At 35.4% G+C, this 23564-nt stretch overlaps 4 protein-coding genes across 13 annotated transcripts; all 4 read right to left on the bottom strand.

The window, feature by feature from the left end:
* Window positions 1–3180: 3180 nt before the first annotated feature.
* LOC8283831 (APETALA2-like protein 2) lies at window positions 3181–6854 on the bottom strand. 2 transcript variants are annotated; one of them, XM_002525144.4, is made up of 10 exons: window positions 6098–6853; window positions 5982–6007; window positions 5822–5852; window positions 5648–5735; window positions 5416–5561; window positions 5180–5224; window positions 4962–5065; window positions 4735–4871; window positions 4509–4625; window positions 3181–4026 (listed from the first exon to the last, which is right to left on the bottom strand). In XM_002525144.4, exons 1-10 carry the CDS (start codon window positions 6547–6549, stop codon window positions 3769–3771), a joined length of 1404 nt encoding a protein of 467 aa, XP_002525190.3. In that variant the 5' UTR covers window positions 6550–6853; the 3' UTR covers window positions 3181–3768. The 2 variants fall into 2 exon arrangements, with proteins under 2 accessions (XP_002525190.3, XP_048226161.1); XM_048370204.1 differs by lacking the exon at window positions 5180–5224 and having other exon boundaries at window positions 6098–6854.
* Window positions 6855–11001: 4147 nt separating this feature from the next.
* On the bottom strand, window positions 11002–13316 carry LOC8283832 (60S ribosomal protein L4). The gene is made up of 2 exons (XM_002525145.4): window positions 12117–13316; window positions 11002–11351 (listed from the first exon to the last, which is right to left on the bottom strand). The coding sequence occupies exons 1-2, from the start codon at window positions 13233–13235 to the stop codon at window positions 11238–11240; spliced, it is 1233 nt and encodes a 410-aa protein (XP_002525191.1). The 5' UTR covers window positions 13236–13316; the 3' UTR covers window positions 11002–11237.
* Window positions 13317–14355: 1039 nt separating this feature from the next.
* On the bottom strand, window positions 14356–17798 carry LOC8283833 (mediator of RNA polymerase II transcription subunit 4). Of its 3 annotated transcripts, none has more exons than XM_048369990.1 (2): window positions 16284–17798; window positions 14356–14371 (listed from the first exon to the last, which is right to left on the bottom strand). In XM_048369990.1, exon 1 carries the CDS (start codon window positions 17500–17502, stop codon window positions 16297–16299), a length of 1206 nt encoding a protein of 401 aa, XP_048225947.1. In that variant the 5' UTR covers window positions 17503–17798; the 3' UTR covers window positions 14356–14371; window positions 16284–16296. The 3 variants fall into 3 exon arrangements, with proteins under 3 accessions (XP_048225947.1, XP_025014212.1, XP_002525192.1); XM_025158444.2 differs by lacking the exon at window positions 14356–14371 and adding an exon at window positions 14461–14791; XM_002525146.4 differs by lacking the exon at window positions 14356–14371 and adding an exon at window positions 14919–14934.
* A 162-nt stretch (window positions 17799–17960) lies between these two features.
* LOC8283834 (protein REVEILLE 8) lies at window positions 17961–22342 on the bottom strand. 7 transcript variants are annotated; one of them, XR_007214382.1, is made up of 9 exons: window positions 21888–22340; window positions 21401–21458; window positions 21202–21325; window positions 20955–21110; window positions 20716–20841; window positions 20503–20618; window positions 19393–19452; window positions 18436–18570; window positions 17961–18324 (listed from the first exon to the last, which is right to left on the bottom strand). XR_007214382.1 is itself a non-coding variant. In XM_015722991.3 (9 exons), the coding sequence occupies exons 1-8, from the start codon at window positions 22163–22165 to the stop codon at window positions 18465–18467; spliced, it is 996 nt and encodes a 331-aa protein (XP_015578477.1). In that variant the 5' UTR covers window positions 22166–22342; the 3' UTR covers window positions 17961–18324; window positions 18436–18464. The 7 variants fall into 7 exon arrangements, 5 of the variants coding, with proteins under 5 accessions (XP_015578477.1, XP_015578474.1, XP_015578475.1 ...); XR_007214383.1 differs by having other exon boundaries at window positions 17961–18317; XM_015722991.3 differs by having other exon boundaries at window positions 18436–18548; window positions 20503–20612; window positions 21888–22342.
* Window positions 22343–23564: the final 1222 nt, after the last annotated feature.

Raw genomic sequence — 23564 nt, 5'->3', positions numbered from 1 at the left:
TGACTTTATCATCAGAGTGAGTGGTCAAACAATCACGTCCGACGATTTCTAACCCTTTCTTGCAGGTACTCCAAAGATCAAGGTCAGCCTTTGAAGATCTTTGTTGATAGCTCGCCTCAGCCGACCGAGTTATCAGTAAGAAAAAAAAAAGTAGGGTACAAAAATTAAAAGATATTTGAATTTCCTTTTAATCGAAGAGAAGTTTTTAACGAGTCGTTAACTATATAATATAATATAGTTATCTATCTATTTACACCTGCTACGGAGACCAAAACTCATTTGGTGTGTAGAAAATAAATCCAAAACAAGATCTCCAAACTAGGTTTCATGTGTAAGAGAATTTGGGTAATTTGTTGTTTGCTAGGGACATGAATGTCACGAAGAGGAGGTAGAATATATATTTTGCTTTAATTGATTGGGCATATGACAATACTAGAAACAGCATATTAAATAAATCCTTAACAACCTTATCCTTCATTATTCATTTGGCATATTGTTTAGTACCAAACCCTCATAATTTGGAAGTCTCCTTTGCATTCATCTAACTATTGTAGAACAATTAAGTGAGACCTAAATTCTTTTGCTTAAAAGAGCGGAACATTTTTTGAATTAACAAGAGCACGACAATTTACCCAACTCTACTTATGAGGTAAAGGAGTGTAGCTATAGTAAAACTCGATTCAACCAAACAATGGCATATGCTTCCCTGGTCAAATTAACTGTGTGATCTTGTTGTCAGCTCCTCTTTCTTTAGGTTCAACTTTTCTTGAATAGCTTCCTCGAAAAGCTTAGACGTTGATGGAGAAGAAGACTTGGGCTTGGAGGAGTAGTTTAATGCTCAATGACATCTCTAAAGAGCAAAGATTGCAGAAGAAGCTGATTTGCTTCTTTTGGAATGTTGCTAGTATTGATATCAATCTCAAAGAAGAAATCAAACAATCACACAACATCGACGACCCGAAAAAAAAAAAGTTTTTAATCAGAGAAGTCGACTCAATTTTTTGCATTAACATTGACTCGGCTTTTTTCATTTTAATTTTGCCAAGTTATATGATTAAATTACCGTCATAGTTAAAGCTTCGCCATTGAAAAATATTTTTAAAAATAATAAAAAAAAAAATTATGTAAAAGTAGGAAGTTGATAGAGTTTTCAGTAATTAGGCATTGTAAAAATGTTTGGATGGGTGGATATGGAATCCAGTTTCAGCAAGTAATAGGGAAAAAACAGAACATTGATCTGTCATTTTCATTGCAAAAAGTGTATGACTGCAGCTCCTCTGAGTTTGTGGAAAGTTGATAAATGAGGTGACCTGCTTTATGTTGACCCTCGTACGCACGCTTTATTTTAGACCCAAAAACTGATTCATTAATGGATAAGTTACTTGCCACCTACGATTGCCCTCAGTGATCATAGCTTCTTTTAGAATTAGATGGTAATTCCAAGCTTTCTCTCCTACTATTGTCTTAACAAAACCCTGCATCAATACCGGATTCACCATTATTTTAAATATACAGCCATAATCCGTTAGAAATGGATAATAGAATTTCGATTTAAAGAAGATAAATCATAATAATAAAGTAAATTGATTTCGTGCAAAAGAACAAAAAGAAAAAGAAGAAGAAAAGAAGTGATATTTTGGTTTGGCTGCTTAGAAGGGAGGGTGGGAAGAGGAGAGAAGGTACGTCCTGTAAGGAGTCAGTCAGGCCTTAAAAGAGGGAAATGACGCAGACAAAATGGAGTAAGTTGATTATACAAGGGGGTATTACAATGAGCCAATCTAAGAGGATAGCTTAAAACCCAATGGGCATTCGCCTTTAGCACACTCAGTCCATTAGAATCTGCCCACAATTGGCAACCTTTACAAAAACATGGGTATACCCATGAATATATCACCACCTGAATTAGTGTTCCATATTTAAAGAATAGACCCCAAAAAGCCATCACCTTTACACTTTACCCCATTTATTTTTCAAGGAATGACTTGCTACTGATTACATGTTAGCAGGGAGGGGACTGTGTGAACACAACCGTTTACTAATCACTATGGGTCCTTCCATTCGCAAGGGACGTAATAGGACCAACTCTAGATCGTACACTTTCACAAGTATTTTTGAAAATGGTAGGATTTAAACTCGACTGATAATGATATGTACTTCAAGTGCTTTACATTTTAATCAAATGACTAATGTTACCATTGGAGAATTGAATTACCAAGAAAAATCCTAGAGTTAAAAGTGGTGGGTCTTGTGTGAAATATGAAGAAAGAATAGGGGAAAAGACAAAACAAAGGGGAGAAATGCATGCATTTGTCCTAGAGACTCTTAAATGCAAAGCACGTGGAGGAGAAAGGATAGTTGGGTCTGATAGGGCCCTTGTCTTTACCTTAGATTGAAGTAAATTCCGCATTCCTCGGCTTTGGAAGAGAGCAGTACATTACAGCCTTAGAAACAGTGAAAAAGAAAAGGAAAAGGGTCAGCCTTTGTATTATTATTATTATGAGCAACAAAAGTCTGTCTTTTGTACTTTGTATAATGTATGAATTGATGAATAGTAAATAAAAGGACTTCGCCAGCCTTTTCAGTAAAAACTATCTTCCTTTTCTTGTTAAAAGCAAAAAAAAAAAAAAAAAGAATTCATTCAATAGGCAAATTGGGTTTTCTGACCAAAACAACAGACCATAGTTGTGTCATTTTTGTTTCAGTCGGATTTTATCCAACCCTAACCACAATTTCTGCCACATAGGAAAATAACACTCAACTCATATTATTTTTGGGAATTTTGGTTTAGCATGCTAAATAATTACTTTTGTCATTCCAAGAGTGCGATCAAGTTACTCAATTCGAATTTGAACTCTGACTCCTCAAAGTTATTCAAATAGTTTTAAATTCAAACTCAACTACATAAAAATATTGAATCAATCTTGAGTGGTTTCCAAATTAATCCCTAATAGCTCATGATTTAGGTAGACTATTTAGACTAGATTACACCCCTAATCTACCATTTACCTTAGTATTAGAAAGCAAGGAAAGGGAAGTGCGCTTGGCCTAATCTCCACCTCATGTTTTGGCTTAGGATAATGTTAATAATTCAAGTCTAATCTCATCACCTTCAGCACAGTTAATCTAACAGAATCCTTGACATTTTAACCCAGAAAACGGGAAATCTTACTAATTTAAAAATAATCAGAACTGATGCTAATCGCTAAGACAAATGTTAATAATGTACATACTGCACCTTAGCATTGGTCTGTCAACCGTGCTTTGCTGCAAAATATTGTTCTTATAACAATTCCAGAGCACTTCAAAGATTTCCAGAACTCCAGTACCAAATAAGCATTCTCCCAAACAGACTGGAGAAACTATTTTTTTTACTCCCCCGTTTTCCTTCCGAGGAGCAAGGTTACAGATGAACTATAGATATAGAATGCTGCTTGAAAATATGAACTGCTGTCTAGCATCCATGGCACTTGAAGGACAATGACAAGGCTTGGTACAAAGAATAAAAGCACCTTTGGAGCTCAGCACAAAGATCAGAAATGCTTAGGACAATCTTTTTTTTTTCTCAAGCTCTTTAGTCGAGCCACAAAGGCCAAAATTCTCTAGCTTGATGAGCTTTACAAGAAAGATAAATGCTGAACCTACTGATCCTTGACTCTAATCGCAATCGAAAATACAAATCCGATTACCATTCTTGGCTTCTTTTCTTTGTTTGCCTTCCCATCACCTTTCTGTACCAGAGAAGGTTTTGGACTGGCAGTTTTAGTTATTTCAGCTCTTGTAATAGAAATGGGATACGTTGCTGGGGTTGGTGATGGAAGGAGAAAAATGATGGTGAAGAATTGCTGAATTTGGAAATTGAAGTTGACCAGCAGCTGCTGAAGGTGCTGTAATTGTTGAAGATCCGAATCCTGATGATGCTGCAGTAGAGAAGAAAGGCAGTGGATTTGCCCCACCACAAGGTCCTTGGGCTTGCCATGTCCAATTTGGCCATGAATCTACTTCCATCCTCTTCTCCATTGCTCTTTCCTGTCAACACCGAAGGTAGTGACTTTTACATTAAACAATGACCTACGAGTCATCAATTAACTTTGTAGTCAAGTGAAGGAAACATATGCTAATACTCAATTGTGGTGAATAAATTGCATATATTTGGAGCTTGAACCTTCAAATGGATATGGGGTAAGCCAGGAAAGCTTGCAGTGGTTATAAAACTGCAGCAAACTTTTGCTTGCATTTAATAATAGGCAAGTCAAAATCACAGAACCATGAACATGCCTAATGAGTGAAGATTAGAATGGAAGTGTTGTAGCATCAAGCAATAAGCAAATTGTGCATGTTGAATGGCATAATGCTATAATCACTTCATCTGAGTGTTTGTTCATGACTAAGCATATGGCCAAACTAAGTAGAACACAGTAACACTTTAAAATTCACATTAAATATACGGTGGAAAGAAAAACTAAAAGGTGTCGCTTAAAACCAAAGTAGATTTATTTAAGGGAGATTACCTTATATATGGGAAAGAAATTGGAATGCAAGCCACCCCATAGAGGAGGGTGCTCAAATGGCATTGAAGGGTCATATGGCAGTTCATCCTTCAATGTTGCAGAACCAGAGCTAAGAATCTGCTAGAGAACCATGAAAACCAAAATCTTCAATGGAGCTAGGAAGGAAATTCCGCAGAATACAGAAACACAAAGCTATGTGAGATCAGAAATTGAAATTAGTAATTACCATTTGTCCCCTGTCATTAGGCCTGCCATCCCAGCTACTCTGGTAAGGAAAGCCACTCGTCTCTATGTTTATCTTTTGGGTACCAGATGTATCAGGTGGAGCTATTCCCAAGTTCAGATCAAGATTCTGGTTGCCATCTGTATCATAAGTAAGTTGAAGGTTGTCATATAGAAAACAGTTCCAAAATAGAGGTGAGGATAAATTGAGCTTTCAGTCACAATTATTACCTGCATTATTGACCTCAGACATAATTTCGCCTTCATAAGTGCTTGGCTCAAAATTGGTGACTGCTTCCCTTCCATTGCATTTTATGGCAGCCTTGTCATAAGCCCTGGTTACCAAAGAAAAGCAACAAGTCATGTAAAAAAATGGAATTATCTGAGAATAAAAGATTTGCACATCTCATTTAAGGAAAAAAGAAAGATTCAATTGATATCACAAAGACCTTGCAGCTTCTATCTCAGTGTCAAATAGCCCAAGGTAAATGTACCTGCAGGCAAGCAATGAATACAACCCAATAAACATCCAGGTCCCGTAGTCTTACTACAATGCTTCATATTTACATCATTTCACTAGTTTGAAGCATCTCATGAAAATTACTAATGGCAACATTAACAGTAAACTGGCAGGAAAATGAAAGAGCAATAAGCTAATTACATAGGAATCAAAGGATTTCCTTACTTTTTGCCCAGGAACTGGCCCATACGAGCTTCCCATCGCCCACATTTATGCAGTGTGACACCTCTATACTTGGAGCTTCCTCTGGAGAATCCGGTGCTCTGGCGACGCAGGATATGCACAAATTCCTCTTTAGTAAAATTACTCATCTGCAAACAAACACTCAGAGAGTCAGAATAACCAGAAGAATAATTGAAATTCAGTTAGAGAAATATGCATAAATCAAAACACCCACCTGCTTAATATCCTCATCATAGTCACTAACATTGAAATTGATATCAGCTTCAATTCCACGGAACTTGATCGCAGCTCGATCATATGCCCTAAGTAAATTAGAAAGTTCAAGCTATAACACCCATAACATGTTTTTATCAACATAAATATTTAGATGAGTGAGAACCCAACTTACCTAGCTGCAGCATGTGCAGTGTCAAATCCACCTGCAAGAATCAAAACAAAAATAGAGCTCCAAATCAAATTCACATACTCCAAAAGGAGAAAAAAAAAAATGGGAAACTAAAAAGAGATTGAAAAAGAAAAAGAGTCGTCTAATCGTTTTGTCAACTTACCCAAGTAGACTTGTTTGCCACAGTCCCTGCATACAATCCGCAAAACACGTTAAACTTTGATTGAAAACCAATAAATTAAAAGGCAATTATGAGTTAAAATTAACTAACGAACTAACCAAATATGAGACTCCCATCTCCCAGTTCTCCGGTAAAACGTAACTCCTCTATACTGAGAGCTTCTTGACCTGGGCCCACGCCTACTCTTCTTCACCGGTCTCTGAGCCAGCGGAGGACCACCAGCACCGTACTCAACCTCCCTGCTCCGGAGATTCAACCACTGCGTTTTAATTGAGTGTCCGTCAACCGGGAAAAGCTGAATAGTCCTGTCGCCGGAGTTATCGTCGTCGTCGTCGTCATGGTGAGGGTGGTTAGTTAAGATGCTGAAAGAGTAACTGAAGGGTTCAACGGCGTTAGAGTCATCGTCGTCGTCGCCAGCATTGACAATGGAAGAGGAGTTTAAGCTTCCAGAACTTGCCATGGAAACTTCTAGTAGCTTGTTGTTGTCGAGTCCCGGAGGAGAAGGGGAGGTGGAACCAGGGGAAAGAAATGAGAGGTTAAGATCCAGCATTATGTTTTCCTTGTCTAGTTGAGAGAGTGAATTTCCTTGGAAGTGAACAGAGGGATCAGGTGGGCGTCACTTCACTTGGGTTTCATGGTTTGGTCGAGAGTGGAAATGGGTAAGAATTAATTTTATTAAAATTACTATATTTTGTTTGTGGGTTTGCGGTTTGTTTGCTTCGGCATTGGAGGTTGATGATGAAAATGGAAGACGGAAAGAGCTGGAGAGAGAGAAAAGAGTTAATTAATTGCTGTGGAAAAGCGAGGATGGGACGTATGAGAGTTTCAGCTATTTCCCAATGTCTTTGTAACTTCTCTTTTTCTTTTTTCTTCTAACTTCTTTTGCTTTGCATTACATAAATAAATTTGTAATATACCTCAATAAATATATTTTTTAATATTTAATTATTTTTTATAAATTTCATATTTAATTATATTGATAGAATAATGTATATAGAATTTTATATTTTCGACACTGTAATTAAATATAACAATAAATTAATATTTTTTTAATGTTTATATAATTAATTATGCTTAATATATTAAAATTAATTTTTTTTAATTATATAAAAGTTATTTTGTATAAAATATATATTAGTTTTATTTTAATACATAAAAATTTCTTTAGTTTTAATTCCTTTTAATATTTAAAAAATTAAATCAATTTAGTTCTTTAGTTTTTTTTAATTTTTTTGTATCAACTTTTCATTGAAACGGCTAATTTAAAAATTTTAAAGTGAATTATAGTTTACAAGAGTTTCACGGAAGATTATAATTTTTTATATTATTATAAAAATTATTATTTAAAATTAATAAATATTATTAATTTAATATAAACATAATATATAGTTAATTTAATATAATAAAGTTTTAAAATATGGAATTTATAAATTCCAAAGGGTATGTAAGTTACATGTGAACTCTTAAGCTTATGCTCTTCTTTTCTTTCTTTTGCTGAATTTACTTTGGATCGAAATTCACCCATCAATCTTTCCTTAAGCTTGAGCATTTAGGGACGTTGATATTCTTCAAGTTCCATTACAAAATTGAAGTGGTTCCTATTTATTTCATCCGTTAAGATGTTTTTCTATTATGTTTCGTCTTTTTTAAAAAAAAATATTCGGAGATACATATTAAATTATATAAAATGTGTTCGCACATAATATCATTTGTTTAAAATAAAATTTAGAAAATATTATAAATTAAATAAAAATTAATAATTTTTTTTCTCAATTAGTAAAGTTATTAAAATTTAGAGATTAAATTTTGCACTTAAATCTATATTGTTAGTAGTCGTTTATTAGTGTATATTACTATTAGTTTTATTATAAAATTAAATTTATAGATATAGTCTAATAAAATTATTAATATTTTAAATAATAATAATAAATTAATTATTTTTAAATATTTTATTTTTTTTTAATTTTATTATAAAAATTTGAAGAAGATGATAAGAAAATAATAATAAAAAGAAAGGGAAGGAGGAATGGGCATGTGGTGTCTTAGGTTGAAGTTTGGAAAGGTCGAGATCCGTACACGTCGTCAAAACCCCAAAAATAATATAACAGCTGTCATCAAAAGTATGGGCCCTCAGATCCTTGGGCCTACCTCTCCATTCACTTATCTCTCCTTTCTTTCCTTACATAACTATTTCTCTTCTTTTTTCTTTAATGTATTAAAATCTTATATTTTAATATTTATTTCCCATAATTTTTAATGTCTATAGAAATTTAATATTTTAATGTATAATCATTTGGATATTGATAAATGTACTGATTTATCCACAATTTATTTAGATTTAAATAGAACTTATAATTAAATAAGAATTTAAGTTAAATAATATTATTATTATGTGGAGAGTGACCGACGTGTCATGGGCAGCTGCAAAAGAATAGGAACACGTGCTCTTTGATTCCTTAAATAAAATAACATAAAAGCCCACTCGTGAGATTATTATTATTTTTATTCAGAATTAATAGATTATAAATTTATAAATTAGAATTTAAAAGCAAAAGAAGTATAAATAACATGAAACGACCATTCGTGAGATTTAGTAAAAGGCAGAAACCAACTTGTCCGCCATTTTGGGTATGATATCTGGAAATGGGAATTGGAAGGTGGAAGATGGAAGATGGATCTTTTGTTGCAACTATATTCCGATGAGACAGAAGCATAAAAAGAATTAGAAAGAATGGGCACATGTCCATAGCATTAAGAATATTATCTGTCGATGGAGCTAACAGTTGAAATCATCTTCCTTCAAAGAAAACACGATGTTATTATATATTTGGCCATTGCTTGTGTGAGCAATTGATGGATGGAAAATCTCAAACTCAAAGAGAATTAGCGATTGGGGGGATGGATAGTGTGAAGAGACATGATTCAATGGAAATGGGAATCCTCTTCTTTCTTGGTAGGCATGTATATTTATTTGGACGGTGATAGAATAGAATAATTATGTTTTCATTTAGAAAGAGAATTTAGCTGAAAAGTGCAAACTTTAAGGAACAATTCTGCTTGTATCAAACTAATCTTATGGAATATGCAATTCTTTTTATCCCCTAAACCACAATTCAAGAACCAAACAGTTTGTTTGCTTCTAGAGAATTTTTGTTTTTTTTTTTTTTTTTTAACAAAGAATTGACTTTCCAGTTGGATAGTACCCACTTGAGATTAATCTTTTCTTGTCAACTGAGAAAGATTGTGAAGTCGAATGATAGTGTTTGGGTATATGATCCCATTCCATTGATTTACTGTTTTGTGAAAAAAGAAAAGAACAATTTTGCTAACTTTGTGGAAGCAAGTTGATAAAATTTTTCTCTTGGGCATGTTCAAAGATCTGGAGCAGTGTGCAGGTAAAGTTGGTTGGAGGAAACCATGATCTGGAATTGCTGTAGAGCAACTTGTAGAAACAGTAGATTTGTGAGGAGAGAGGTGTTTCAGGGCCACCCGGAGTAATTGAATAATAAATAAATAAAAATAATGGTTTTTGGACAACACAAAGAGCTGGGGAAGGGTTTAAGGCATAACAGACAAGAGGAATATTGGTTCAATAAGCTAAATAAAGATTGGAACCTGAAAATATAGTGCAGATTTCATAAAAAGGAGTATTTTATTGCCAATTGGGTTAAGATGTACGCCTGAGTACATCATTGCCTCACATGCAAGAGATGGAGCTTAAAAAGAAGCATAATAAAAAAAATATGCTTCTTCTTTTTTAAAAAAGAAAAAGAAAAAGAGAAGTAAAATTAAGACAATTTGTTGAAGCTCCAAAATGGGTGATTTGGAACATGAATTATTGATCCCACTATAAAGGGATTTTTTAGTGAGAAAAAGAGTGTGTCGCCTAATAAATAATTTTCTGAGACAAGACAATTGATACAGGGAAAACAAAGCTACTTCTAGAAATGTAAAAAGCAAAGCGCTGCCTCAATGGAAAACTCACAGCTACTATGAGTTTATACACTCTTTATTAGAACAAACTGCAATGAATTTTAATGAAAGAATGAAATATAAGGGTTAGGAATACTCATTTGTATTCCAGCTTTTAATATATTCATTCAGAAGCAAATAGAAAGATATTGAAAATTGAATTTTAATCCCAGTAGATGGGCTAAGAGTGGCGACTTGACAAAGGAACTTTTGAGAGAGCCAACAAATAGTGGAAAAGAAGCCCTGAGCCCATCCATGTCCAAAATGAAGAGGCCCAACTCACAACAAATCTTGAAATGGTAATGGAAACAGTATCATAGCTGCTTTTTTGGTTTATAAATATCATACTGCAACTCAGTCGCTCTCCCTATTATCCTATAACATTAACTGCAGCTCGCAAACTCACCCAATCGGCAGCCTCCATCTTTGCCCACCAAAATCCTTAATCCAGTCAATCACCCACTTGGTTTGAATATTGCACAGCGCAAAGACCATTCTACCTTATACTCTCTTAAAACAAACTCTGGTATTTTGCACCAGAATCCATAAACTCAGACTCACTATTACCAGAGATTCAAAGTCACAATGGTTTCCAGCTGAAACATATACACAAATTTGTTTCAACTGAAAAATCAACTTAAAACCTACAATTTTGAACATATTCATGGCCTCTACAGAGAAATTTCAATAAGACAAGGACCCATGAGCAAGCAAACATAGTTCCTGTCTGGCTGCGTGTTTTGTGTCAAATACTATAACTTGAAAGATCAGACAAAAAAATGCTTCAGGTATGAATAGATTAAAGTTAGAGTGAGCCTTTTTCGAGCTATTTTTACCATCAATTCAGCCACCTAATGAAATCCTTGCTCCTGTTAACTGGAGCAGGAATAACTCGAGCACAAACAACATAAGTTGAAGCAAATACCATTTTAAGCACGCTACGCATTTTTTAATCGACCAAGAGATTGTGATTGAAAATCTAATCTTTCAAAACAAAGCAAAACAGCAATTCCCATGTGTAACAAACCAGTGAAAATAATAGAATATTTAACTTCAGTAACTGTCTTAAATAAAATTCTTTGAGCTAACAAAACAAGAAAAAAGAGCAGGAAGGAAAATGATAAATTTAAAACGCATCCACTCCAATCTTTTCCTTCCTGCCCATCCTCATCCATGTCCAATCCCAAAACAAACAATAAGTCGCTATCAAAACAAAACAGATAAACAAAATCTTGTCCAAGAGAATTTGGAATGAAGAAAACTAGATTACTGAGAAACATTAAGCCACTTTGAGAAATTCTCGAATTCAGTGTAGTCACTATCTGAGATCATAGTCTGATACCATGCCTTGCCTGCAGCCCTGATTGCAGCAGCCTCCTCCTGATAGATACAACAAGAAATGGGGATTAAAAAAGTGTTAAATATCAACTAATAGAGAAGAGCTACGTCCTAATCTCACCCCAATTATTACAAGAACTAGGCAGGATAACAGCAAATAAAATGTAAACTTAGGACACAAGAGAACCCTCCACAATAAAAGACATAAGAGAAAATATAAGCTTCGGATTGCAGTCTTGTTTATAAGTAAGAATCCCACATGATCGTAACATAAAAAGAATGAAAAATATTCGAGTGCCTGCAAAAATCTCAAGTGCACGGATTTTAAAGCCAAAATTTTCTAAGCACAAAAGACAATTGAATTAGGAGCATTTACAAACTAATAAACCCTAACAACCAAACAGACCGGTCAAGTACATTTCATGCACATCTAACTTAAGTTCTAAAGTAATTGACTAAAAGCAATTTAATGTCCCAACAGATTACTAGGGTAGAAAAAATTACAACTACACCAAGAGTTGAATACAACCTAGCAATATAAAAACACTTGAACAAATCACATCAAGTAACTACAATTGGACCTGAATGAAACAATTGAGATACGCAACCAGCAAACCACATTGCATTATTAGCAACTAGTAAATGGGGATATTGACCTAGAACAAAGTCCCATTTTGATGATCATAAAAGATCATGCAATCAATTAAAAAACTTGCACATGGGTATCATAATCAAGCAAATAACAACCACTTCATATACATATAGAGAGACGGTAAAACAGAGAGTATATAAAGAGAAATTATATACCTTAGTGACAGTCTTCCTCTTCTTGTCCAACTTCTCCTTCTTAGCCTTCACACGCTGAGCCTCAGCCAAAAGAGACATCCTCCTAGCAGCCTTAGCATATGGGTTAAGCTTCAACATAACATTTAAGTTCTTCAGAGGATTCTTCTTTAATGGAGCCCTATTCACCTCCTTCTTAATAGGATTAACAACTGACTGAACTTCATCAGAATTAATAATCCTGGAAATATCAGCATTCACCATCTTAGACCTAGGCAAGACATACCCCTTCTTCTTCTCAGAACTCTTCTGGAACGATCCATAGATTGAATCCAACTTCTCAAAAGCTGATTTTGTCCATATCACAAAACGACCCAAGTGACCACCAGGTGCAAGCTTCAACAAATTAAGGCGCTCAACGTTAGCAACCTCAACACCGGGAATGTTCCTGAATGCCTTCACAAGCTTAGCACCTTCACTTCCATACACAATCAATGGACCCTTACGAGATATATATCTGCGGTTCCTCATTTTACCCTTCCCGGGACGGATCGCGTGACTGTCCTTAGCTTTCTCGACATCAGGATAAGCGCCGATCTCTTTTAAGACCTTAAGTGCAGTAGATGTCTTCTCGATGCTCTCAGCAGAATCGGAGATAACCAAAGGCATCTCAGGAACAGATTCAACTTTATGGCCACGTGCCATAACAAGTGAAGGAATAGCAGATGCAGCAATTGCAGATACAAGAGCGTATCTCTTTTGGTTCACGTTGATCTTGCGGTGCCATCTCCGCCAGATCTTAGTGGGAGCAAACATGCGTCCACCACGACACATGTTACCAAAAGCACCCTGACCGGCACGGTGAGTACCGCCACCTGGAACACGAGGGATACGAGAGACAGCACGTCCTGTACCCCAGGACTCGGCGGAGGTCTGGTGGCCGGCGCGTTTGGAGACAGCGTAGGGCTGGCGGCTGTTTTTGGACATTTGAGCATGAACGAAGCTCACGATGTCTGGTCTGAGTGAGGCTTTCATTGAATCAGGGAGGGGAACGGTGGTGACGGCGTCTGTGGCCATGTCATTTTGAGATGGGAGCGATTGTACGGTGACTAAAGGACGGGCGGCGGCGGCTGCTGCTGCCATTTTAGGTTGAGGTGTTTGTGTGTGTTTGAGGGAAGTGAGAGACTAGGGTTTTTGGTTAAGAGAAGAGTAGGGAAATGTTTTGAGAGTATATATAGTGATAATTTAGGGTTTCTCTGCTGAGTGTTTGGTTCTCAGTTTAAGTCTACTTTAATGGTTGGATGAGTTAGTCCTAGTGTTTGAATGGGGCTTTACCAACGTCCGGCTTCGATTTTCTTTTTCCTTTGATTCAACTGGGCTTTTTTAGTTTACAATTACATAGATATTTAATTATTGGAAATATTTTTTTAATTGGTCAAATTTAGAGTTATTCTACTTAATTTTTTCAAATTGCAGAATTAAAATTAAAATCTAGATAAAAAAAAAAAAAATAAATAAAACACAATTTTAGGATTTTTAGTTGGATGAGAATAAAATTCTATAAACTATCTTATTTTATTTCATTTTAAGTTATTGTTACTATTAATATGTGATGAAATAATTTTTAAGTTATAAAGTGTCTTTTAATTATTTATATATCATGCAATTGATTATTTATTTGTTACAATTTTAATGATTTATTTTATAATTATTATCATATAAATATATATATATATATATATATATATATATATATATATATTTATGTCACTAATTAATTGATTTCGAATACGTGCAATTACAAAACAGTTCAATTTTGTATTGATAATTGGGAACTATTATTCATTTAGGCTATGAAATGCGATATCTAATAGTTTTTCTTCTATAAAATTCTTTAAATCAAACATATAAGTGATATAAGTAATAAAAATTCCACAATGTACACTGAAACTGAATTCACACCATTCCACAATATGTCATGTCAGTTTGCCTAGACTCTAGATTATGGATTCAATTATTATGAAGACGAAGACATTAGTTACAGTTCTCTTGAAGGATTAGGGTGTGAACTTGGATGCTTCAACCAACCATTGCTATTAAAGAAGAACATTTACATATGGTTCAATTCTTAGGAAAAGGGCCTTGTTTGTAATGATGCTTAAAGTCTCAATTCTAGACCTTGAATTTACTGAAATCGTGAATTAACTCTGCAAACTCAAATCATCTCAACTTTATAACATTCATAATGCCTCAATGCTTGGGTGCCATTTGACCAAAGGCTACAACACAATCAGGATAAGGAAAATGTTGAGACAATTTGAAAATAATGAATCAAATAAGCAAGCAAGCAAGGCAGTGACAACATAAATTTAGGAAAAGCCGTAAAGTTCTAATTCATTTGCAAAATTAAGTATTTATGTTCTAATTCTCCCATAACTCGACATGATATATCCATAGGCTTTCCTGCAGCACTGCATAAAAGTTGATGCAGAACAGGAAACACAAATTATCAACAGTAACCAAATGTAGAAATCTGCAGGGGAGACATCAACATGAAGAGTTCACTTCCAACTCCATAACCAATCCTGGGCATCGCATCGAGGGAAACAATACCTCTGCAATGCTCAACAACATGGATTTGACACAACATTACCTAGCTGGTTCTACTATTTGCTCAAAGGTGACACCACACAATCTCCCTGCAAAACACCTTTGTTTGGTATGAAATTGCATTTGGGGTTTGATAGATTTGAAATACGGTTACAGCTCAAAGATAACTAGGCAGATCTTGTTATCTCCATGATTAAATAGACAAATGGAATGTAGTAGAATCTGGCAACACCTATTAAGAAATCCTCAGTGTCAAGGGCAAGGACTACATCACACAACATAAGAAGCACATTGACTAAAATTTATTCACTAAAAAAGGATTAAACTAGAGTTTAATGACTTTAAGCCTATAAGAACTTGGAACTCCTAATCCATGAAATTTGGGTTCTAAAAAAAGAATACATTTTCTATTTTAATAGTTGGACTAAGTAGGATTTTTCCATACACCTCATAATATAACACAAACTAAACGGTTACAAAAAGAATAAATAAAAAAAATAGAAAGGAGACAATATAAGATCTACGAAGACAACAACTGACAAGTGCCCATTTATGAAAAAAATATATATGATGAGAAATCAATACTGTAATCATAAATTTTAAAATCTTGAGTTTTGCATCTTGAACTCCATTAAAAGGTCAGGCTTCAAGAGCATAAAGAAATCTCATAAAGAGATAAACCAATCAAGAGAAGTTTCAAGCAAACACAACGATTTAGAAATGTTAGATCTTAAGGGTTATCCTAATCATACCCATTACCCGAGCCTAATATTTCTTCCATACCTCATGGAAATATCAACAGCAGCAAATAAGCAATTCAAAATTATTGAGTCAGTAGCACAAATCTATAAGAGCTATAGAAACGCCTAATGAAAATTTTCAATTATTACTAATTATAACTTTACAGTATCTAGATTAGTTGACAAAGCATCGGTCTTAACAAAAACTTGGTGTAACAAATCATACAGAGCCTTCCTTTCCTCTGATCTCTCCACCATTTCAAAGAGTTCGTGTATCTTTAAAATGAATACAATAGGATGACACCCATTACAAATATAACCTACATGTCCAATTGCTATCTTTCAGTTTGTAGGTCAGCCACAGCCAGGTTTTCACTGCAAACTAAGTTATGCAGGTAGAAAGACACAAAAAGAGAATGCCAGTTTCTGGTCTCCCCCAAGAACAGAAATTTAACATTCATTTTTCACTAATGAAAGAGCAAGACTTGCTACAACGATTCTTATCTTTTATCTATTATCCTATATTTAATCAACTCCAACCGATATTATCAAATGGAACAAAAACCACATAAATACGAACTGATCTTTACAACCTACTGAAAGTACTTTATACGAGAAATATCACAACCTGACAAATAACTGACCTTCCGAAACAGTTTACATCCCCAGAATATGTATCGAACACATAAACATGCATGCTGAAAATATAGGTAAAGCATCATATTAATTAGCAATCTAGAGTAGAGGCAGAAGACAAATAATAAAAATTCCCATCACTTGTATATGGAAATGTTAGGAAACTTCACTATTTTCTTTCCTGTTTCTATGAACTAATCCATACCAGATTGCTGCTCTCAATCTTCATCGTCTGAGCTCCCATCATCGCTACTATAATCACTAGAGTCATCATCCTGATCAAGAATATCAATCTGCACATGTCGAACCTGTATTGTCTCAGGTGGTTTATGTAATCCCTGAGGAGCAACAGCAGGCTGCAATTGTTGCTCGTTCGTTCTAGGCAAAGGAAGAGAGTCCAATGGAGGCAATGGCAATGGATCCCCAGGCTTCCATCCTGGTGGAGGAGGGGGTAAATCCGTTGGCAACACCACCGGCATTCCTGGTTTCCATCCAGACGGAACAGTGAGACTAGGTGGAAATAAACCAGCCAAATTACCAAGAGGATTGGTGTCCGCTGACTGTGGCGGAGGAGGAGGCTCAATAATTGGCTCAATAATTCTCTCCCTAGTTTCAGTCTTAGGCAACCCAACATCAAGATCAGCAAAAGCATACAATTGAGAAACACGCATTTGCTCTTCTTGAGGAGCAGGAGGAAATGCACCGCGAAGTGGTGCAGTCCCAGCACCAAATTCTGGAGGTGCAAAAGTAGTGTAGCTAATCCTATGAGCGTAAGATAATATATCAGACAGATTAAGCTGAGATGCAACAGTAGTAGTAGTAGCAGAAGTAGTCGTATTGCTCACATCATCGTCCTCTGTTAAACTTGATTTAGCTATTTTAGGTTTACGATAATCAGAATAATCATCGACGAGGATGTCAAGTAGCGTTTCAGCTTCTTTAAGTTTATTAGCGAAGTTGAGAAGAGCAGAATCATGAGATTTGATATCGCGAGCGAGACGTTGTTTAGCATCTTGAAGGTCAAGGATTTCTTGGAGTTCAGCTACGGCTTCGAAGAGTTGAGTTTGGAGGGAAGTGAAAAGAGAGAGAATATCTTTAGAAGAGAAAGGAGTGGATTCCAGTGGAGAAATCGATTGAGTTTGAGAGGATAGGAATGTAGGTAACGATCCACGAAAAGCGGAGACCCAAAGGGCTCGATTTGGGGAAACTTCGAAGAATTTGGAAGCTAAAGAGGCCATTTGGAGAAGAAGAGACTGAGCTCTACGGAGAGGAGGGAGGAGTGAGAGAAGAGCTGAAGAAGGATGTTGCTGCTGCTGAGATGATGCGGCGGGGAATTTGGGAGGTGTAGGGTTTTGAAGAGAAGGTGAGTTCGGATTGGTAAGGCCTAACCTTGCCGGAGATTGTACTATTTGGTGCTGAAGCATTTTGGATCACTGTCAAGTTTCTAGCACCTGCTATTCGGCGGAACCCCAGAATTGGGACCTAAATGGAAGTGTTAGAGTAACAAAAACGCCGCCGTCCTCATGGCATTGGCTGCATCCTGCCACCACCTCTTGACAATGGCCAAAGTAGACAGCGGTATAAGTATAGATATAAACACATATTTTATTTTGTCCCCGGTGGACGACAAGTCGTTTGTTTGGGGCTGAGTTTAAAACTTTGAAAGCTGTAGTCCAACTCAATCTAGAGATGGAGAGGTTTCTTTGAATTGTGGGTCTAATTCAGGGAGGAAAGCTTTTGGAGCTTCTTTCAGTTATGCAAATTATTATCTTTATAACAAAAGTGTAAATTCTAATATAAAGAAAAAAGCTCATTCTAAATTTTATCGAAATTATGAACAACAAATCCTACTAATTCACAGCAATTCAGACAGGAAAGAGAGTACAGCCAAAAAAGTAATTACAAATTTACCTACAATTAACAAGTTTGAAGACAGTAACTTTATGGTAATGTGTTCTTGTAGTTTACTTACACCGGACCTCCTGCACCACTACAAATTTACAATATATCAACGACTGGTTAAATACCCACCCACCTATTATGATCATATCAGACCTTCCAAAATACTATGCAATTCCCAGTGGAAATTAAGATCCCTGGGCTGGGGACTTCAGAAATCATTACACAACTTTCTTCCACCATTACAAGACAACATACTTGCCTAAGGCTGCTATGGTTTGTCTCTACAGATATGGCAGGAGGCACTCGTAATTGTTCCAGTGAAGGCGCAACAAATCACCTGTTTACTGGGAAGAAGGAATCTGCTATTAGGAAATAAGGGCCTAATGCCGCGTGGTAATGGCATTGAGGAAGGGAGGAAAGAAAAAAGAAAAGAGTATTAAGGAGAAGACACTCACTGGTCAGCATGTTGTGAGTAGAAAAAAGTTCAACAAGATATGTCATTAGTTTGGCTCTCAGCAGCAACTCCCACTGTTTTGGAATTGATCTCATACGATGACAGGACCTTCTTCTGAATCAACCAAGGATATCAACTAGCCAAGGTTACAGAACAATCATTTTCAAATAACAGAAATATAAGTTTATTACAATCAAATACAACTCCAAAGACATTGTCTACTGCCATTTTCGATTCAAAATTATATGTAAACCAAAGTGCTCTTGGGAGAAGAAAAGATCATGAAGAGAGAGCTGCTGAGGCTGATGATTTTGTTTCACATCCTTCACTTATCATACTTGGCCAAACAACATTCTTAAAATTTCGAACCTGTCTTGGGCAGAATAAGTGCCTATCTCACCTTTGAATCCTTTGCTTGGATATATGGTACTTCTGTTATCTTACTACTTTTGTTAGCACACCATTTATCTCTAAAATAATTCTCAATAAATTACAAAACTTTCACTTAAGTATACAAAAACCCCAAGCACAGAAACTCTTTAAGGTAAAATGATCATTACAAATCTTATTGATGAAAAAGTTGCCATTTCATGTGGCAGCCAATTCTTTAATCACAAAAACTAATAAATCTATGAATTTACAAAGTTAAGGAACAGAAAGAAACTAAACTTCAATTAAGATGCCAGCTGCTAATCCCTTGTCTGTATAAAAGCATAGAATAATTTGTTCAAAACAAAATTCCACTCTGTAGTACCATTGCAAGAAGATGTCAACAGCTATTTAAAAAATAATAATAATTCAAAAGCAGCTGTTTCAATGAGCCAAAAAACAAGAAAAGCTACCAGATATGTTTTGTGATTTTTTTTCTACCACACAAATTTTGCTAGAATGTTATACATAACAACTTCTGTCTGGTTAAGGGCTACAATTGTACTGAAAAAAGAGCATTAGTACTTACAACTGGCTCAAAATCAGGATTAGACAAATTAACAGTGAGATTCCTCATCAATAACAAAACCTGCGAGTCACCAAATGAATTATGTAAGCATACATCTCGAACCGAAAAAGAGAAACAAGAAAATACTTGATGCAATATGCTTAAATACTAGGGTAACTTAAGACTTGGCATGGCAGCTCCAACTCTGGAGATATGAATGCGATTGTGCTAATACTAATACCGTTATAAAAGGAGTATATCATATATCCAGGGAGAGCCTGTTTTCACAACTTCAATTGTTAGTAGGGCCACAATCTTATCTTTGTGATGAGAACAAGTTCTGGCCCTAGCCACTGCGGTTGTGGAAATAGAGTGTATGTACCCTTTGAAAAGTTGTTATGACAAGTTGACAGACGAGTAGGTTCATTACAATAAAACAGAAGTACCAAACAAGAACATTAAACTCAAAGAGGTGAACTCCAATGAACCATGCTTGATCTGAATTATAAGGATTGCAAAGATTATAATACTTCCATGTCAGAATAAATTCATACGCAGGCCACCACTGAAAGGTTCTTCCCTTACCGCCAACTATACCTAATGTAGCATCTAACCGCACAAGTGATATCCACCTCACAATGGTTGATTTTAGAATAACCACCACGACATTGGATGTTTGTTTAGAAGGCATTTAATAACTAAACCTGAAAAGTCTGACTCTGATAGAAAAAAATAGAAGACTAGAGTGTGCCATGCAATAGCATATGCATATGAGGTCATTGTTAAACGCCTTCTTTATCATTCTTAGTTACGTTCAGGCATACATAAGTCTGATCACCAGCAAAATGATGAATGATAATTAGAAGGCAGATACATTGTGAATATTACTAATTCTCAAAAAGATGCTACTACTTAAATATCCTAGTGAAGATACTCTCATGCTTGTGCAGGAGGCACATGATTTATATTATTCATGTTAAGCATAAATGGCGCATTCCCACCACCATACATTTTTCTTGATCTGATAAGATTATACCAGTAGTTATATTAGCAGTGTCTTGGGAAAAAATGCACCCCTACAAAACCTACAGGGAATTACAATCATTTTGAGAAAAATATTCCACAACTTACAGTTTCAAAGTTTATAGGATCCATTTCCTTGAGCTTTTGCACATGATCTGTGGTTTCTGGATCAAAGACGCTTCCAATAAAGCTGTATACTTCAGCAAAATCTGGTAGACCTGCAACTAAAAAACATTGGTGGAAATGAAAGCGAGTCCTTTTTTTTTTTTTTTCTTTTTTATGAAGTATATGGAGAATGGATAACCATGGAGCAGAAATTACCATGGATCACAGGAGCCTGTTTCCCTTGTTTCTTTATATCAGAACTTGGCAGCGTTCTGCTTAGGGTCCCCAAGCAACTAACAGTATTCGTATTTAACCTTGCTGCTCCCTTTGATCCAAGATCAGCTGAACCAGTAATGTTATATGGCATAAGAAGTGCTGGAAAGTTCCCTCGACTGAATAAAATGTACTAGTAATACAATAACAACAAAATAAAATATAAAAAGTAATATGCATGCCTTCAGCTCCATGAAGAGTGAATTCGTCTTGCGACGGCATAATTTTGCTTGTTGCAGTATTTATAAGCATGGAAGTATCATCCCAAGGAGCATATCCAGGTGCAAGGGTATTCATTGAAGAAGGGTAAGCCAGGGATGCCGGGAGTGGCAATAGAACTGCAACATTGAGATAGATGGTATCATGCTATCAACATTTATTTTGAAGGTACAATCAGATGCACCGTCCTAATTAATGAGTGAGACTAACCATTTTTGGATGCCTTTTGCGGATAAGGATGAGAAGCTTTGCGCTTAGGTCGAGGAGGAGGAACATGCGCAACAGTCCCATTCTTTTGGACCTTCAAAAAGTACTTCTGAGCATGGCTCCGAATCTAAAAATGCAAAAACATCAATAATTGATCTCCCAAAACAATAACCTGCAAAGAAGAAAAGCCGTGCGCTCAAACCTGAATCACAGTCTTAGAACCCACAAAATCCTCTATCTTTTTCCAGTCACGGTCAAACCTAAATACAGAGTGCTAACAATTTCAGGGTTCAATTCATTTCAAAGAAAGTAATGTTCTAAAGACTAGAAAATAAAGCATTAATGCTTTAATTCTTTCCATATGCATACAGTATCTTACTAACTATGCAAATTAAAGAAACCAAAATGCAACAATCACTAATCTTGGAACAGAATTCAAAGTATTTTAAGTCGAAATTAAGTCCGAATGTGTCTATATAAAGATTTAAGCAACTGTCCAACAATTCTATTATTGAAGTCTGCAATTGGACTTTATAATTGAACATAATTTCTCAGATTATTGCAAGAAAAAAAAAAAGCTCAATAAATGAATCAAATCATTGATTTACCTGAGTATTGTTTGCTTAATGCTTAATTTAGTGCAATAATAAATTATTATTTTAAAAAAGAAAAAGGAAAGAGGTTAGTACAGCTGGAGAGCTTCAAGGAACTTGTCATGTTCTTCTTCGGTCCAGCTCTCACGTGACTTGGTGATAGTGTAAGGCTTCCTAACCTTCTTCCCTGAACCATCCACGGCTGCTGTGTTAATAGGAGGTGCTGCTGTTGACGTTGTAGTAGTAGCGGTAGCAGTTGTTGTTGTTGCTGCTGCTGTTGTAATTGTAGATGATGACATGGCCATCGGATGTGGCGGTGGCGGAGGCGGAGGCGGCTTTGCTGACGGAGATGATGAGTTTCCGGTTGTTATCATTTGGCTAAAACACTAATTCCAAAGCAAAGGCATAGAATATAATTTTTTCTTTTATTTTTGAACTGCGAATAGAATAGAATTTGTGTGTCGGAGGAAGAAAGAGAGTTTGTGTTTCTGTTTGTTTTGAGGGAAAATGGCAAATGTTTTACTGGCGGGCTTGAGCTAATGCGAGGGAAAGAGAGTCATCTCACACCTCTCATTTAGTCGTCTACTTTACTTCTTTTCACTACGCCGACTTTTTTCTTCCTTGTTTTTCAATTGGTGTCTTTTTTACTTTTCTAATTATTATTATACAAATTAATCCTCAGATCTAATTTATAATTAATTTCTGAATAATTTTTTAATTTAATTTTATTTTAAAATATATTTAAATCATTTAAACAACAGAACTTGAACTTGATATTAATATTATTTTAGGTAAACAAATATGTTAACTAAGCTGATTAGGTACTCTCTGTCCCTAGTTTACACTTTTCTAAAATATTTTTTATTTTATTGATATTATAAATAATTGTAGTTTATTTAAATAATTTTAAATAAATAAATAAATATTAAATATTTTATAAAATCCATTGACTAAAAGTTAAGTATATATTAACTAATAAGCTCAACCGGTATATTTGAGTTCTATTTATTTTTTCTTAATTTCTAAATTATAATTGCGAGTTGTTTCAAGAAAAAAAAAACTGTGAATGTCGCAAATATTTTAATATGTATGAATTCGGTTTTAAATTAAAAAAAATGAATCAATAGAATTTTTTATTTATATCGAATAAACAAGAAATCTAATATTCAGAAATCACCACACACATCGATTTCTCGTTGCTTTAGCGTCTACAGAGTGAGAGTCAGAGAGATGATACCTAATATTATTTGTGATATGGAGTATTAGAGATTTTATTATTTATTTAGGGGTTCCATGTTATCTGCCATTTCACCTCTGATGGGAACTTAGGTTTAGCTTTTAGCTTCACTCCAAACGCGGCGAATCAGCGATTCAAAAACCAATGATTGTTAACGCTGCCGATGTTTTTAAAATTGAAAGAACGATAAATCGCCACGAGAAGCAGTGGGACCGCCATGGCATGAGGGATTTGTGAAAGCAACGCGTGAGTCATTATAGACCACTCACAATGAAAAGATTGGTGGTCAGCAATTAATACCTGTGTTTTTCTAAAGGACCATACGATCCAACGGTTGAGAATTGAGGTGTCCTATCTATTGGTGAATGGAAAACTTAAAACAGGGACCTACTGAGCTAGTATGTAAGTTGGATATCCATGAGATCAAGCAACGCATGGTAAATTGATCTCCGCTCCAGTAGGTGATGGAAGCTGCCGACCAAATCCATGCATAAACAAAGATGATAGTATTATTTTGAATTGTCTGAGCTGTGGAG

Source organism: Ricinus communis, chromosome 10 (genome assembly GCF_019578655.1).
Source record: "Ricinus communis isolate WT05 ecotype wild-type chromosome 10, ASM1957865v1, whole genome shotgun sequence".
Lineage (NCBI taxonomy): Eukaryota > Viridiplantae > Streptophyta > Magnoliopsida > Malpighiales > Euphorbiaceae > Ricinus > Ricinus communis.
Note: the sequence above shows the minus strand (reverse complement) of the source record. Positions and strands in the feature narration are given on the sequence as shown.

Coding starts and splice junctions, on each gene's coding strand:
- LOC8283831 (XM_002525144.4), bottom strand. CDS start 6,549: ATGCTGGATCTTAACCTCTCATTTCTTTCCCCTGGTTCCACCTCCCCT. Junction 5,066..5,179: donor ACTGAGATAGAAGCTGCAAG/GTCTTTGTGATA, acceptor TTTGGTAACCAG/GGCTTATGACAAGGCTGCCA. Junction 4,872..4,961: donor GTCTGAGGTCAATAATGCAG/GTAATAATTGTG, acceptor CTTATGATACAG/ATGGCAACCAGAATCTTGAT.
- LOC8283832 (XM_002525145.4), bottom strand. CDS start 13,235: ATGGCAGCAGCAGCCGCCGCCGCCCGTCCTTTAGTCACCGTACAATCG. Junction 11,352..12,116: donor AGAGGAAGACTGTCACTAAG/GTATATAATTTC, acceptor TGTATCTATCAG/GAGGAGGCTGCTGCAATCAG.
- LOC8283833 (XM_048369990.1), bottom strand. CDS start 17,502: ATGCTTCAGCACCAAATAGTACAATCTCCGGCAAGGTTAGGCCTTACC.
- LOC8283834 (XM_015722988.3), bottom strand. CDS start 22,165: ATGATAACAACCGGAAACTCATCATCTCCGTCAGCAAAGCCGCCTCCG. Junction 20,619..20,715: donor ACAGGCTCCTGTGATCCATG/GTAATTTCTGCT, acceptor AATGTTTTTTAG/TTGCAGGTCTACCAGATTTT. Junction 18,549..19,392: donor ATCCTGATTTTGAGCCAGTT/GTAAGTACTAAT, acceptor TGGTTGATTCAG/AAGAAGGTCCTGTCATCGTA.